The following is a 16,894-nucleotide window of genomic DNA, read 5'->3' as shown; positions in this document are numbered from 1 at the left end:
GCGTCTCCTGATTGTGTTCTTGCATGTGGGTTTGAAGACTGGAACCAAACATGACAGTCATCTACAACATTCAAAGAGCCATCTACAACAGGAAAGACATTAATTGTTCATAGCCTTTCCACAAAACCTCACTTCAGAAGGTTCAAACTATTCTTTAGTGGCTGGCAAAGCACTGCCCAGTCATCTTACAAAACAGAACTGGATGGTTTTGCCTCAGAGTCGTTGGTTTATGGTGCAAAACAAGGAGAATGCTTTTCTCTGCTGTTAAAAAGTTACAAAATGTTTTCATGATTCTCAGCTACCACAGATGAGTGACAGCATGGGAAAAATATGTGACAATAAATCCCTTTTTAAAGACAACAAAGCATTAAACTTTTGATTTTGCACAGATCTTATGGAAAATGCGGCCTTCATTCTGTTTCCCACGACCGTCATTGGCGTGAGGCGACATCTATCGATACTTCAGACGAAGCGTCACTCTGGGATTGTTCCAAACGTCAGAGTGACTTAAGGCTTCACAAATGCTCCTGTACTTGGTTGTGTAATCCACATTTATTGTCCCATGACTGAAAGCTCGAATTCAGTCACACATTCCTACAAATTCCCATAAACATCTTGAACATGTTACCGAACTGTGACACTCTTGTAAAAGGCTGGACGGATGATGTGCAGAGCTCGTGGTTATCTAACCCTGGGACTTTCCTTCCTCTTCTTTTTTTACTTTTTTTTTTTTTTATTGAACAGATATTTAACAGATCCAAACAAAGAGCGAAGATGGATGCACATTCAATTGTTACCAAAATAAGCCAGGATCTTCTTGGGGTTATTTCTCAAATGTTGGCATCAGAGACGATGTTCCTATCAAGTGATATAATGACTGATGAAGTGTTAGTATAACCTCTCAGTTTGTTCTGTTTTCAGTCGATGGGCTCAAATTTCTGTCTTGAGTTTAAATAAAAAAAGATAAATAAAAAAAAAGACAGGCAGCATTATCTCTTGTCTTTGTTATGTTCCAGAGCTTTAACACCAAGATAAAGTCAAGCGTGAAGAGAAATAAAATAGGACGGAGCGGCCCCTTTACCTCTGCTTTTCCGAGAGGGTGAAATTAATCAGCTTCGCTCTCTGCGGCGTCTGTAGCAAACACTTTGCACTTTATGTCACATCCAGTGATTCAGGTGCGCTTAATGCAGCGGCTTATCCCAACTCTAGGTGAAGAAATGAATCTTCATCGCACAAAGAGTAGCAGCAAATCTCAGCCAGCGGCATTTTGAAAGAGGTGCACGTCTTACACTGTTCCAAAGTGATGCTCCTGTCAGACAAATGAGGAGAATCAGAGGCTAATCAGCTAATGGAGACTGCTTTTTTTACCCCTTCTAAACATTAGAAGTAGGTCTTATCTCAAAGAAGATATGAAGACGCCCTCCTCTGCAGCGTGAGGTATGTCTGCCTCTTCCTCCTCTTCGCGTGCATTAGTAATTCAGACAGACAGAGCAAAGGGGGCTTGCACGGGGGGGCTTTGATGTTCTTAAATGAAACATCTGCGCTCAAAACGGGGGGGGGGGACTGGAGGAAGACCACCATGTGACTGAGGTTTAATGGACTGAATAAAGAGGGTTAAGACATCAGACTTCCCCTCAGTAACATCTCACGGCCAGCTTCCGGCGTTTCATCTCAACATTAGGACCCCTGGCCTTGAGAAGCTTCTTTACATCTTTTACATTTCACATCCCAGAGGTAGACTCCGTTCGCAGACATGGTGTTTATAAGAGGGCCAAAGGAGATTTCGTCAGTGGTTGCAACAGATTTTGGTCCCATTTAGAAGTCTTTTCTTAGGTCCAAAGCAGCTTTTTCAGAGCGCAGAGAGGATTTTCGAAAAGCAGCTGCACACGTGAAAACTGCATCATTTACCTAAAGAGGTCTTTTCTTTGCCCTTTATTTTGTTTGATAAATTACACTGAGCTGCAGCTCAGAGGAACATGTACTAAAATAAAACACTGAGAACTAAAGGCCCAGAATTTCTTGAAGATATGCATATCACCCATAACAGTTTTGGATCAAGATCATCTTATGATGAGACGGGATGGAGGTCAGACCTTTATTTGGGATGTTGTGAGATCTTGCGAGGCGTGTTGGCACTGTTCATGATTCTCATCTGCTGCCACCTCAACATTTAGCTCAGTATCTGTATATATGTCTGAGTTAAATCCATTTATCTGTTGACTAAAGTTGATCAGCTGTGGCAGCCATCCTAAATAGGGCAGACTCCAAAGGTTAATCCATTGTAGATGTAGTTACGTTTACTGTCATATAAACAGTAGAAGTTTGTCAGTAGGCCCATTTAGCTCAAAGAAAAACCTGAAGAAACAGCAGCATCCTCCTAAAATCTGATGTTTAACTATTTCAGAGCATAAAACTAGTAGAAATTCTGAAAGGTGCCAACGCAGCTACTGCCCACAGTTCCTACATCAACTTTGTAATAATCTAAGACAAGAAAAATGTGAGAATTAATACCAAGATTTAAAACAAAATGTTAAAGCTGCTGCTTATTATATGGGTGCCCCCCGCCTCTCGCACAGTGACTTCTGAAGATGGGCACCAGCTCCCTGTGACCCGGAAAGGAGATGTAAAGAAAATAGATGATACACATAGACAAAAACATTGAAAAAAATTGCATATTTGACAGATATTGTGGCTTTAAACTACAATTGTTTAAAAATCATTGCAGATATGAAAAGTTAAGTTCAGTCATGTAGTCTAACTTTCTCCCAGTGATGTTTCTACGATCATATGTGTCTGAACTGTTAGTTTTATTACTGTTGGTAAACTGTTCCAAGTCGAAGGACACAAACTCATAGGTAAATTTTATTAAAAGCTGTAAACATTTTTTTTCCTTCATGAAAACATTTGAAAAAACTTTGAGCTCTAATTTACCCTTGTAGCTCAAACATTAAACATATTCACAAAGAAATTTGACCTCGCTGTTAAAGAGGGAGAAGAACTACATTGACAACTTTTTGTAAAATCCTAAATAACAAATTATTTTGTTCCAAGTAAAGTGTTTGTCTCATTCGATATAAAATATAATCCAAGGTTGTGTAACAAGATCTTAAATCTGTCAAGTTTCCCAACGTGTACTTCTTATCACAAAAAAGTAATAAAAACAAGCCTAATTTTCAATTACCGAGATACATAAAGAAGAGTAATGGCGTGCAGATTAAAGGTAATATTTTTTCCCGCTGAAAACATGTCTCCTCTTCCTGTTGAACCACCGGAGCCGGGCTCTGTCCGTTCTGTCCTGGCTGGCTGATGGGAAGGTCCGGTCCTGAAAAATCTCCTTCAGTTTCACCAAGAAAAACACCTCCAGGTTTCGACCAGCCTGGGCCACTTCTGAGTCCGGCTGCACAGCCGAGGAGCCAAGGAGCCGAGGGAAGAACAACAGCAAAGATTAAAACCCATAAAGTCTCAAACACAAATACTTCATTTCAGTGTCCTGCTTGTTATAAGCTGCTCAGATAAACCTTATGCCAACTTTAGGCCAATCGGGCACAAAATGATTCCTTGAACTCTGTTGTTTGACTTTGTTGTGTTAGGCCCCTTTCACATGGATCTACAACCTTATACAACCATCCTCTATATGTCATGATCTGGGTTTTTGGTTGTTTTTTGATTGTGTTTAGGTTTTCTGTGTGATCATGTTTGTTCAGTCAGTACTCTGTGTTAATCTCATTCCTCCTTCAGTCAGTATTTTTCCATGTCAGCTTGTCGTCGCGCCCATCTCCACCTGTTCCCTGTTTGTAATCGATCGCCTTCTTCCAACGCCATCAGCCCATATATTCTGTTTTCCTACACGTCGTCTCTGCTGGTTCATTGTTGCTCCTATGCACTCTCCTGGTTCTCCTCCATGTTATCGCCTCATCGTATGATATTTGCCACGTCAGCAATTTTGTTTCATAAATCTTTATGTTTGCTCTTGAGCGCCTTGTGGCAGTCTACATTCTAGGATTCATCCTTTCAAAAATCAAGACACTATACACTGGCATATATCAACCCTGGTCCTGGAGAGCCACTATCCTGTATGATTTAGTTGTTTCTCTGCTCTTCAGCAGGTCTTCAAGTCCAGCAGAAGCCTGTTAATCACTCAGTCACTCAAATCAGGTGTGTCAAAACAGAGCAACAGCTAGGATAGTGGCCCTCCAGGACCAGGATTGGGCCCCACTGCCACGATGCTACTTACACGGGTGTCACGTCTGTGCTTTGTTTTCATGACCTTGTCACAATCGCAGTTGGAACCAAGACATGAAGCCAGCATGGCCAATTCTGCTTCAAGTTCCTGACGAGGAAGCCACACCGATGCATGGGGGCCATGGTTATTCTGACATCCTCCCCCTCCGAGCACCTTGATACACTGTCATCGTGAAAAAAACCACCAGAACCTCGCTATGGAAGTTTTGTTCATTCTCAAAAACCTTTCACAACCTATCACGTTTTATCATGTGGAATAGGGAATCCACTGTGTTCCTACCAACTGCCTGAAGACCTTGTTAAATGGCAAATCTTTTACATTGAACAATCCAGTATGAAAGAGGCCTTCACAAACTTCTAAATGTGTACTTTTTACAAAAAGGTTCTTAAACATTTAAGGTTGCCATAAGTACTATTTTGCTCCTTATTAGTAAATAAGGATTCAAACTGTTGAAGTCTATCATGCTAATGTTAGCATTTAGCTCAAAATGCTTCGGTCTTTTATGACTGCATGTATGTGCAAAATCAAAGTGTTTCTGGTCTTTAACATTTACAGGCAAATGGACACAACTGGCAGTCATAAAGAAAGAAAGAAGCATAAAGCTTTTTGCTACACATCGCAATCAAAAAAATGTTGGAATTAGCCAAAGCTTGGCCTGTCCTGAGACACCTACATAGTTAAATGTAGCACAGTTTTTGAACATCAGCAGGACGTCGTCGACAAACTGCTCTGCTGTGAAGTAATGAAGGGTGTTGCTCTTGTCCAGTTTCCGTCGGATGACTGACAAGTCAATGGGCCTCTTGATGATCTGGTAGTAGTTGCGGGCCTGGAGAACATTAAGAATGATTATATAGGGAAGGAGCAAATGGTGTTATTTTTAACAACATTTATGTATGTGAGTTTATCCACAACCCACCTTGGGAAGGTTTTTAAAAACAAGTATGGTCATAGCACTGTACTATGTTTTACCTCAGTCATAATTTAACATATTTGCCCAGAGGGGTATCTTATATTCATACTATTTATGTGAAAACACTATGCTTTATAAGTCGGCCTTTAAAATGTGAGGCTGTAGATGAATGTTTAAGTGAATCAGTTGGACTGACCAGGGGGCTGACAGGTTCATGAAACGGAGCGCTGAGCGTGTGACAGTACATCAGCAGAGTCAACTTCTCACACCTCTGCAGAGACAAAAGTAACAAAAAAACTCAATGAGATCATGAAAAAAAATGAAAAGTTTCATTTCACACCATGAAAACATTCTTTGTTAAGCCAGTATCTCGCTGTTGGCGACAAATTGTGAACGGCATTCGCGAGGGTATCTCTAAAATGTCTCAAAACGTTTGCATTTCTTCTAAATTTCCTTGCAAGCCGCATTCATGCCGCTGGAATTTTGAATACGTTCGAAAAGTTTTGTGGGTCGCAGGCCTCTGAAACCCTTCTAAATCTAGTTTCCGTGATTCAGAAAGTGCAAGAAATGTGAGACAACTTTGGGTGCGTTTGACAACCTATCAAAACCAAAGTCTGCCTCTTGGACACAGAAACGGGAATATAATTAAATTAATAATTGCACGCCATTTACAGGAGTGTTGCACAATCGTTGTAATTTCTTCACAGTTACATATGTACGTAAACATCTACCAATTCAATGGGACTCCAGGGGAAAATTGGTGTGTTTTCAGCTCAGTGAGGTACAGGCTTCATTCTCTCACAGAGTCCAGAATTAGAAGAGATCTTGAATTATCGTACTGCAATAACAGAAACGTCTTTTACTTTAAACTATGGGTTAAGAGACAAACTGATGGCTTTCCACCTCACCCTCTGGTCCTGGTCAGACAGCGTGTAAGGCACTTTGACCGTCCCACAGGAGTGCATGTTCTCGCAGGCGTAGGCTTGAGCAGGCTCCTGGTCAGATCTACACATTGTACACACCCAGTCGCCTCTGGTTTATCACCAAATCATGGAAAAAATAAAATGAAATAAAAACACACAGAACTTAAATGTCCTTTTCCTTTGATCAGAAACTGTCACCATACATGGGTACACACCCAGCCTAAGGTTCAGCACCTGCACTTAGCTGTGTTCACACAGTACTCACAGTGGGAAACTGATGAGACGAGGTATATGACAGGACAGGTGGTAGACTTTTGGACAGCGGTCGCAGCAGAGCAGATCTCCTCCGTTCAGACAAACGGCACAAAAATCCTCACTCTCCATCTCTTCGGTTCCCGCTCCAGCTTCAGGCTCCTGTTTGACTGAGCACCAAAGATCCGGTGCTTGATCTTCATTGTGCTCCGCTTGAACAGCATCCTCCTCGCATTTGGGGTCAGACTCATCGTCCAGCTCCAGGCAACGGTCCTGATCCACTTCTGTTTCCGGATCCAGTTCGATCACCACGGCCTGCTCCGGATCTGGGTCCAGGTAAAACGTTTCTGGGTCGCTTTTCTCATCATCCGACCCGGAGTCGAACAGGATGTACGGCTGATCTGGATTCGAGTCGCAGTCAAAGCCTGAGTCTTGTTCCGGCTCGTCGAACGAGGAGCCTTCGGGACAGTACGGTTCAGTCCACGATGTGGGTGTACCTTCTGCAGGGGACTCAGCTGCCTCGCACCTGACTGCATCTTCCTTTATCTCCAGAATATCTTCCCCGATCGGACTGAATCCATTCTGCTAACAGAGATCAAGTCACAGATAAGAAGAATAAGACGACTGAGCTCCTGTTTCTTTTTGTCTTTTGTTTCTGTACCTGGTGAGGACAGTTTAAAGACACATCCTGTTGGAGCTCGGCTTGGGGTTGGCAGGGCAGCCGCACCAGAGACACAACGGGTTGGAGACACGATAAGGACGCAGCCTGGAAGTTCAGTCGCTCCAGGCTCACCACAGCAACGGAGGAATTGCCCAGAATCCTCTGGGCTTCTGGGTGAATACTGTGAAAACAATTTAAAAGCCACATGGGTCTTCGAGCCATCTCAACAGTGAGTCACGTCAGAAACTCAGAGAACATCAATAAGATCATTTCTGATCAGTGGGAAAGGGAGTTTACCTGAAATCTGCAGCATGAGTAACAGTTTGACATTTGAACTGATGATGGATTTAGTGTTTGGAGGCGATTAGAAACAAAGCCAACAACTACAAACATCCACAGTTTGTTTTGTTATGATTTAGCTTGAACATTTAGGCATAGGCTAAACATTAAACCAATAAAAACCACAGCTATGGTTTTAGTTTATACTACAGTGGGTGATTTTTACAGGCAACATATATTTTTCCATCACGTGTACTTTGCATAGCAACACGAGAAATAAGCACACTAGCTCTCTGCTGCCACCTAATGTCTACAGCTATAAATTCAGCCCAAACCCTATTTGATAAAGGTTCACATTATTTTCCTTACGTGGTTATACAAAGAATTCTATGGTTATTTAGAACCGCATGCAACAGCAGCAGCAGCTAGCTGTAGCACTTCCTGTGTAGCCTGGGGTCAGTCCTAACAGGAATGTCAATAATATTTCTGTCAAAATAAATGACGGGGATGTAAAACTTACATCACCCTCTGCTGATGGCAACAAGGCAACATTGTTTTTGCCTGTGTCTGTCCGTGTGCGCGCTGGTATATCTGTTGGGTTAGCAAAATATCTAATGAACCAGTGAATGGATTTTAGTGATGCAAAGGAACCTTAGTGAATGCAAAAATGGCTACAACTCATAATTTTGCAGATACTGAGTGCAAATCTGGTGCACTGGTAGCTGAGATTTAGCTTGAAAAATATTCACAAGTTCTCAAAATGTTGCATGAGGCTACACAAAACATCATTTACAAGGATGGACCAAAAAGACCATCCTTTTGGTCCTTTTATTGGAGATCATTTCTCCAATAAAATGATCTTATTTTGCTTTTTGCTTCTGCTTTTGACAAGCTACTAACTTGTCAAACCTGTTTGAACAAACCCCATGTCCAAAGCAGATTTTCCTGTCTGAGAACAACTCCAATCTTTTTCAGTGGTTCAAACGCCATTTTTTCAAAACATTATATTGCCGTTAATTTCACGTTATGTTGTTATTTCAGCAGAAAGAATACGACGAATCTGTGGGAAATGCCCCCAGGCTGCACATAAAGTGCTACAGCTAGCTGCTGCTGTCCCAATTTGCCCTTGCTAATTGCCATAGAATTCTATATGAAAGACTTTGTACTGAGAAATGACTGCAGCTTGTCTAGACAATGTATAGTGACTGCATGAACCACTGTGAAAATTTAGACATTTAGGTTGTTTTAAGATGGCCGTGACCCACTTTGAGCTCGTCAGTCAGAAATAGTCAGTATTTATCTGTTTGTTTGTTTTTAATTAGACCATAACTTTTCCATAAAACCTCCACTTAATATAGTTGTAATATCTCTTTAACTCATTTTGTTAGTATGTGCAGCCCAAAATATCAAGCTTTCAGAAGTGTCTGTTGTGATTTTATGTAATAATCTGTAACTTTGTAAGAGCCAACCTATCCTGCAGCTTCTACAGTTTCCTCTTCCTGCACCGCGCTCCTGTACGGAAACATTTAACAACTGTGCTGTAACCTTTTCCCAAAATGCCAACCTTTTCCTTTAAATATGAAGCCCTTCTGTGTTTTTACCTTATTCTGCTCAGTAATGCTTTCACACTCTGATCAGGGAGATTTTCCACTTTCCCGGAGGATGGGGAGCAGGACCCGTTTGGCTCTTTTCCCAGCTCGCAGAATCCAGAACCTGTGATCTATTTTTTTTTTATGTTTTGAAAATAAAACCTCAGCGTTAACATCACTAAACCCGTCTTTCTGTTAAATCTACTCAAGTCCTTCTCCTCTCTACGACCTGCTGCAGTAAACCCTCTTTCTGAATGCCAAAACTGGGTTTAAAAATGCGTGTTACGTGTTCTGCAGGGCCGGGCATCTCCTCTGCTGCAGGTGCCAGATTCGGACCCGTCTCCAGCGACACGGCCTCCTGTGTCAGCTGTGCTCTGCACCTGACTCCCTGTGGAAATGGGGCGGCTTGTCTTTGTGGAAAGTTGCCATGGCACCCGTGAGTCAAGCCTGCCATCGCCAGGAGATCGGGCCTCTTGGGGTTCAAAGAAAAAAAAGAAAAAAAAAAGAAACAGGAGAGAAAACATAGAAGAAGCTCTTGTTTGACAGCAAAACTGCTAAGTCAAGACAAACAGAACCCCCACCACCAGTCAGTCATTTGACAAAGATTTAGTTGACATTCTGCTCTAAAAAGGCTAAAATTAAAGCTAATGTCACAAAGATTCCCATATAGTAACAAATTACTATCATCTAGTAGAAATTTAACCAAATCATGGAAGTACTTCACCTGAGTTTGAACCAAAGGAATCTAAAACCCAGAAGCCAGCTCCAGAAATCCAGGCGTGCGAGTCTTCAGGTAAGTGTGAGCTGAGGAGGAGAGGGATTGGCACTGTTCCATGTGTCCAGCGTCAAGGGGGAGAGAAACCATCCGATTGGTGGAGAGCTCACTCAGCCTCGGTCCCCTGACATTACAGTCCTGTTCATCGAGAGTCACAACAAGCAAGTGTTTCCATCAGATGAGGTGATTACAGAGGAGGAAATAGTTTGTCCTTGCTTGCAAAACACGTCCAAAGTTACTAAAGAGGCGATAACTAACTCTGCGGCAAATGAGCATCTAAATAATGTCAGTAAAGGCGAAACCTCTGCTTCTGTAACAGGGTTTTGACAGCTAGGAGACAGGTGTTTCAGTGTAGGGCTGTATGGCAAGCCCTTTGAGCATTAATTCAACATCCCTGAGGTCAGGCATCATTTACTCCTTTACTAGTTTGTGACTTCTCTCCACTAACTACACTAGTCCGACATCTTTGTGGACTGGTTGAACATACTGGTTGACCAACACAGTAGACTCACTTTGTCCAACTAGTCAGAGCAGAAGTCGTACTAGTCAGCCAAAGTGTCGCACTAATGGCCCAAAAAGTCTCAACTTTGTGGCTTATTGGCGCACTGGTCCAAACTAGTTAACTACTGTGTGGGGTTGGTTAACTAAAGTGCAACAAAAACCTTAATATGTTACCTAGTCAAAACAAATGTTGCCTACTAGTACAAACGGTGGCTGTCAAAGGTACACACTAGTTGGCTAGTGTGATCTAAAACCTTACCAAGTCAACTAGTACAGTCTAAAATTTTCACTAGTTGACAAGGTAAAGTTGTTTTGACTTTACTAGTTAAATGCTGTGGCAAAAACAATGTTTCATGTGTAAGCCTCAAAATACTGGTTGACTTGAACAATTAAATTAGCTGTACGTGTTAACAAGACAACCCAAAAGCTTTTACTAGTCAGTTAGTTAAATCCCTTTTGTCCTTTTGTTCATTACGTATGGTAGTAACAAGTAAACTAGTTGCAGAGCAGCAAAAATGGTAGCTGGTGTGACTAAAACAGTTTTCTAGAGTTAGGATGGGTGACTAGTTAGCGAGTAAGGGTCAAAATATTCCCTGGTTGACTGTTGCAACTAACTAAGTATGCCTTTATTTTGGTAATTTCCTCATGAGGGGAAAGATACTCATGGAATTCAGCTCGACAAGGCAAAAGGAAGAGGAAAGGCGAAACCGAAGAAAGAGCTAACCGTTCAGCCTGCTGATGTGTTCTCAGGCGATACACTAAGCTTCCCACTGTGCTCCACGCAGTTTACATAGACCAAACTATATGATAGAAACACCTTGCAGAACCTGAAGACCGTTTTAAGTTGAAACAATGCATTGAATGATGTGAAGCGCGTGTCAAACTGAAGGCCTGCGGGCCAGATCCAGCCCCTTGGTAACTTTGTATTTGGCATTTAAATTTTATTAGATCTGGCCCTATGGTTTGTGACAGACCGAGTCTCTGTTACTTGTCGTTTTGATTCAGAAACTGAGTCTAATTAGTGACGTCTTCTCGTCACAGTTACTTTGAAGCCAGTTACTCAGTAATCCTTGATTTTGACGTGGAAAAAGCAGCAAGGTACATCAAAACGGGACCGATCTAACTCTTGTTAACAAAGAGTTATTGTGCATCAGAGTGACAGCGAGTCTGCTTTAATGTATGTGTTTTTCTGTTTTTTTTTTTTTTTTCTGGTAGCTGTGTGTGGATTTTTGTTGGTGGCGTTTTAGCTGTTTCAGTTAAGAAAAATTCATGAGAAGGCATAAGAAATGAATGCTAATGATGCATCTTTTTTTAAGTTTCATCTGTTTTTTTCTGTTCATTAAAGCATGTTCGTTCTAAATTCTATGTAATTTGTCACAGGGAAGAGGTAGTTGATATTTCTACATGAATGATTTGACATATCACATCTAAAACCAGGGTTAATTTGTTTTTGTTTTCAATTAAAATTTGATCGAGACTGGCCCTGGGCTAGGACCAAGTTTTCAATTTTGCCCCCACCCCCAATGTATCTGACACCTGTTACTGAGATGCACTGACCCACGTCCAACCGCCACCATTTTGCCTTTTCTGAAATTCCTCACATCCATCTTAAAACGTCTGTTGCAGGGGGCCTCGCTTTCTGCTCAGGACAGTGTTGTGTCAGAGTTGCAGACTTGTCTAAGAGTTCTTCTTCTTGGCGAGAAAGCAAGAAACGAAACTCGTAATTAAGCAAAGTAAGAAGTTGAGTGTAGCACGACCTGGACATGCTTTAAAAGCTCAAATTTATCCAAGCTTAAAGAAATCCTACTCACAGGTTCGATGACGCTGAAGCCCACCGACAGTGGAATCAGACACTTCTGACTGATGTGGCTCTCGGAGGCTGAAGGAGATCAGACACTGAAACTCTGATGACTCTCTGAAGTTCTGTCCAATGAGAAGTTACACTCTGTAAAGGGAACTTTGAATAACGGGCCTTCTTCATGTAAATCAGCTCTGACTGCTCCTGATAGCCTCCCATGGAAAACACAAACATAAAACCTGGACCCTGATGGGTTGTCTATGCGTGTATTATTTTAAACCTTCCTTTCCTTTTTAGCCGTTGACTCCAGTGGCTAAAGGCTGCACAGAGAATGTGTTGTAAACAACTTCCATCGACCGCCGCATCAAACTGTAGCTTCATATCTGTCAAATTAACTAAGTTATGGCCACTTTTGTGTTGGCTAATGGTGATTAGCTGTGGCAGCCATCTTGAATTTGGTTCACTCCAGAAGTTAACCAATTGCAGACGTACATCCAGTGATTACTTGCTGATAGTCTCATTAGGTTTCACCCAGTGCTTTTGGGATATTTTGCTAACAGACAAACAAGGTTTCCTCCAACAGTTTATGCTAAAGTTTTAAGCAAGGATGTCTCACAATGTGTAGTACTCTGAGTAAATGTTGGGGATGACTCTAAGCTACAATCACACCAAATTTTAGGTCAATATCAGTTTTAGTCATTATGTGTCTTCTAAGGTCATTTAGCTGTGACAGCCATCTTGAATTGAACTGACTCCACATGTTAATCAGTCAAAGATGTACATCCAATGATTACCTTCTGAGAGTTTCATTCAAATCCATCCAGTGGTTCATGAGATATTTTGCTAACAGACAGGCACGCAAACACACCAAATTTAATTAATGCTTTTTCAACAAATTAAAACTAAAACTCAAAGCAATGGGCTTTTTCTTGATTTGTAGTATTTACCATATATATTACAGTATCATACTTTTTTAATTTAATTGTCTTTAACAGTTTAAAAGTCTTCTGCTATAATTTTTACAGACACTTTTCACAGTGTAAATACTGACTTCATCTACCTATCTATCTATATGTATATCAGTCCCTCCAGGGTTTCGCGGGCATTTTTTGTGATTGCTGCGGGCTAAAATGCCTGATTTCGCGGGGCATTTTCCTAAAAGTTGCAATGAAAAGTTGAGATTTTTTAAAACTAAAATCAATAAAAAAACATAACTTTTAATATATAAACCAAAAATACTTACTAATTTTATAGGATAATTATCAACAAACATTAACATTCTTAAAAGGTGCTTTATTTGAGAACTTTGATAGCTTATAAACTGACATTCATGACCATTTCTGGATTGTCCCTCATCTGCAGCTCTCCTCACGTTTTGCAGACACAAAGTGTTTGTCGATGTGTTTATGTTTGATGATTACATTGCAGGACGTTCAAAACAGCTTCCCCCCACTCTCATGCAGCTGGGTAGGAAACTGGTTTGCGACAGCAGTGAAGTTTGTTTTAAGTTGGATATTGGATTTTCGCGCTCCGCGGAGTTAGCGGCGTCTAGCTCACAGCTGACCCGAAACAGGAACGCTAATGTCGGCCAGCCGTTCTCTGCCGGCCCCTTCTCTCACGCACGGTGGTTCACTTAGGGACGGGAATCCAACTTAAAACTAACTTCACTGCAGTGTTTTGCGCTGTGTTTTGCTGAAATATTTGTGGGCAAATGTGAAGCATTAGCTATATATATATATATATATATATATATATATATATATGGACACAGGATGCAGAAGTTGAAGGCAAAGTAGCAGGAGCGCTCCCTGTAGGCTCAATAACAAATGGGACTTAAAATGAAAAATCTGAATTTTTCCATATGCTCGCCTGTTGATTCACCTCGTTGTTACCTCGCTGCTATATTTAAAATGTTCATTTTTTAATACTTTTAGTTTCAGTTAGCTCTTTAATAGTTCAAAAACACGTAGACGTGGGGAGACTGTGGGGCCAAAAATCCATCGGCGTCTGAAAACAAGATATTGTGGCTTCATTTTTGAACTTTAAAATTTTCATAAAGACCTTTCGTGCAGTGTCAGACAACCATTCGTGCTATTAGGGTTATAAGTCATTTAGAGTCCTTCAGTTTGAGTTTTAAATTGAAGTTAAGAAGGGTAACTTATACAATCCAAGTTTAACAAACTCAAACACATTAAACAAATTAAAAAAGCATAGTTTATTTGAAGGAAAGCACATTACCCTCCACTTTTCATGCCCTGGTTTTTAGATTAAGGCTGTCTTACATTGAAGAATGATGTCATTCTTTGGTCAAATTTAAAAAGAATGCTTTGCACTTTGTCACATGATCCTGCAAGATCTCATTCAGTCTGTTAGCCCTCGGTGTATGTGTGAATATCAGCTACTGAAACACCAGATTTTAGCTTGACATCTGTAAATGTGACCAGTTCAAAGCCATGTTTGTGTTTGCTAAGGCCAGCTGGCTGTGGCAACCATCTCGACGTGAGCGAATGTTCGCCTGTTTATGACTTTCTGAAAATTTCAAGATATAGTCTGCCAACACTGCAGACACGCACACAGAAACAGGCAGAAGCATCCTCACTTGCCCCAATAAAATCAAATAAAACCAAATGACATTAACCAAGGGTCATTTTTAAAGTGCACGCCATATAATTTCATTTGCTTTAGCCTGCAAACAAATATTGCTGCCATTTAAAGTTCTTTTATCCAGGGAAGAGAAAAATCATTACTTACAAGATGTAGGAGACAACTCAAAACACTGGTGTTTAAAAGACCTGACATCCATCTTTAAAAGGTCAGGCTGCTGGTTACTTTAACAGCGATTTAAATCATTTTAACCTATGACAAACTGAGGTACATCTTATTAATTTGTTTATGTTTCACAGTCAGTGGTTCAAACAGGTAGACTTCCCGCTCATCAGATACTGTATTTTTTGTCACTCTGGTGGTTGTTCTGTGTAAACTCGCCACACACCACACAGTGTAAACACTATATGTTAAAATTTNAAAAAAGATATAAACGTTAATTGCAGTTTCTGTGAGGGACATCCAGAAACTGTAACACATCTCTTTTGGCTCTGCCCCTTTACAAAAAGATTTTGGTCTGATTTCAGTGGATTTATCATCAACCGTATATTGAAGAATTTCTCCTTATGCTGGGATAATGTTTTACTTTGCTTTTATAATTTTGATAGAAAAAACGATAAACAATTTTTTATAATAAACCTTCTACTACTTTTTGCTAAATTTCATATCCATAAGTGTAAATTTATTAATAAGACCCCTTGTTTTTCTTTTTTTATTAAAGATATGGAACTTTACTTCAATTCTATAACTGACTCCAATAATGGAAAGGCTATAAGGACAATCTCAATATGTGAGTCTTTGCATATCTTCATTTGATCACCCCTGGCTGTCTCAGTTTTTGTTTGACTGTTATTATGTTCTTTGTACTGTTATATATTAAGTTGTATTCTGCATTTACCCAAATAAAGCATTTTAAAAAAAAAACAGTGTAATTCCCACTCTCCTCCGCCAGGGGCCGCTGTGTGTTTGTCGGCACGCCGAGTCAAGTCTCGCACAAAACCGCGATGTTTCCTAATCTCGTTCCTCTTTCAACTGGCCTCCAAGATGGTAGGTGCTATCACTCAACCCCGTGTATCGAAAAGAGGCCAAATCTGCTCCCATCCTCGTTCGTTTATTTGAATTTTGTCATTTCACAGAGTTTTACAGCACACGTATCTGTCACGTACAATCTTTGAGTGTTATTTCGGATTTTTTCTCCGAACTATGGACATTTATGAGCGGTGTACTCTTCGGTAGCTGGGCTGTCTGAGGCCTTCGCTGTAGCAGTCAGCTCAGGTTTTTCCTGTAAAATATTATATTTGATTCGCATTGACTGAGCTACTTTGGTTGTTTAACTAATAACAATCCTGAAGGTTCATCCTCTCAGCAGTGGGTTTTTAATGTTATCAGCATTACAGGTTATGGGATGAGTTACCTTTAGCCTCTAAGATCTTAGCCAGTGTGCAAATATCTATGATCAATATAAAGTAAAGTCAGCCTTTAAGAAGCCAAACATGTCATGTTTTAATTAAATTCGGTGTATTGTAGCTGGAGCTGCTCCGCATTCAAACTAATCAGGACGGACTTCGTGTAGCCAGTTAGCCTCTTTAGCTAAGCTTAGGTCCTACATAATGTGTCTGTGTGTGTTTGTAACCAAACCTGTATTTTTACAGCCTACCAAGAAGTCTAAGACCAGGAAACTCCGAGGACACGTCAGCCACGGGCATGGTCGTGTTGGTGAGTAGAAACAACATGGTTTTGGTTCAGCTGAGGCTTTGGTGGCGGTAAAAGGTGGAGATGTCCTGAACAGCAGCTTGTCCATCCCGCAGGCAAGCACAGGAAGCATCCTGGAGGCCGTGGTAACGCTGGTGGCATGCATCACCACAGAATCAACTTTGATAAATAGTAAGTGGATGTTTCATTGGTGGTTGTGTGTCATATCTTAATTAGGACTCCTTGAAGGAGCAGGTGCTGTGCCTCAACGGGACCTTTATGGTTTAATAAAAATGGATAAATACATGTTTGTCTGTATTGGTGAGTCTTGATGTTGTGAAAGACTGTGTTTATTTGTTTAACCATGAAGGTCCAATTGAGACAAAGATGAAGTCTCTTAATGGGTATATGATAAAAATAAATAGAGTTTGAGCAAACTAGATAAATTTGGTTTGAAAATACCTTCTATCTAACACCAAGATCAGAAATGGTCTGTTCTTCATATGTAGAGCTGTTTAAACTTTCATTGATCAACGCCTCACAAAATCATTGGTGTACTGTTTTTCTTTTTGTTACAAATATCTTTGTTTCTGTGTTTGACAGAATGTATTCAGTATGGTAGAAGTATCTTGACTCTTCCTGTCACTTGCTTTTATTTACAGTTTTA

At 40.7% G+C, this 16,894-nt stretch overlaps 2 protein-coding genes across 5 annotated transcripts in view; one reads left to right on the top strand and one right to left on the bottom strand.

The window, feature by feature from the left end:
* Positions 1 to 2,849: 2,849 nt before the first annotated feature.
* LOC108248193 (tripartite motif-containing protein 66) lies at positions 2,850 to 12,402 on the bottom strand. Of its 4 annotated transcripts, none has more exons than XM_025010737.2 (10): positions 11,945 to 12,402; positions 9,582 to 9,770; positions 9,144 to 9,329; positions 8,870 to 8,988; positions 6,990 to 7,170; positions 6,342 to 6,913; positions 6,062 to 6,158; positions 5,350 to 5,424; positions 4,917 to 5,069; positions 2,850 to 3,397 (listed from the first exon to the last, which is right to left on the bottom strand). In XM_025010737.2, the coding sequence occupies exons 3-10, from the start codon at positions 9,309 to 9,311 to the stop codon at positions 3,215 to 3,217; spliced, it is 1,548 nt and encodes a 515-aa protein (XP_024866505.1). In that variant the 5' UTR covers positions 9,312 to 9,329; positions 9,582 to 9,770; positions 11,945 to 12,402; the 3' UTR covers positions 2,850 to 3,214. The 4 variants fall into 4 exon arrangements, with proteins under 4 accessions (XP_024866505.1, XP_024866503.1, XP_024866504.1 ...); XM_025010735.2 differs by having other exon boundaries at positions 6,062 to 6,185; positions 11,945 to 12,400; XM_025010736.2 differs by having other exon boundaries at positions 6,062 to 6,185; positions 6,342 to 6,910; positions 11,945 to 12,399.
* A 3,091-nt stretch (positions 12,403 to 15,493) lies between these two features.
* The window catches only part of rpl27a (ribosomal protein L27a), a 4,353-nt gene continuing 2,952 nt past the window's right edge, over positions 15,494 to 16,894 (top strand). Inside the window, exons 1-3 of the mRNA XM_037978150.1 lie at positions 15,494 to 15,582; positions 16,188 to 16,251; positions 16,344 to 16,419. Coding sequence (XP_037834078.1) covers positions 15,580 to 15,582; positions 16,188 to 16,251; positions 16,344 to 16,419 — 143 coding nt within the window. The 5' untranslated portion in view covers positions 15,494 to 15,579. The remainder of the gene's footprint in view (positions 15,583 to 16,187; positions 16,252 to 16,343; positions 16,420 to 16,894) is intronic.

Source organism: Kryptolebias marmoratus, linkage group LG11 (assembly GCF_001649575.2).
Source record: "Kryptolebias marmoratus isolate JLee-2015 linkage group LG11, ASM164957v2, whole genome shotgun sequence".
NCBI classification, from domain to species: domain Eukaryota; kingdom Metazoa; phylum Chordata; class Actinopteri; order Cyprinodontiformes; family Rivulidae; genus Kryptolebias; species Kryptolebias marmoratus.
The sequence above is the reverse complement of the archived record's forward strand: the minus strand, read 5'-3'. Positions and strand labels throughout refer to the sequence as shown.

Bases quoted from the DNA above. Each gene is read 5' to 3' on its own strand.
- LOC108248193 (XM_037978064.1), bottom strand. From the start codon at position 9,311: ATGGCAGGCTTGACTCACGGGTGCCATGGCAACTTTCCACAAAGACAA. The intron at 8,989-9,143 runs GTAACACGCATT...AAAAAAAAATAG, and splicing joins TGCCCGGCCCTGCAGAACAC to ATCACAGGTTCTGGATTCTG. The intron at 6,186-6,341 runs GTGAGTACTGTG...GTGATAAACCAG, and splicing joins CGTCTCATCAGTTTCCCACT to AGGCGACTGGGTGTGTACAA.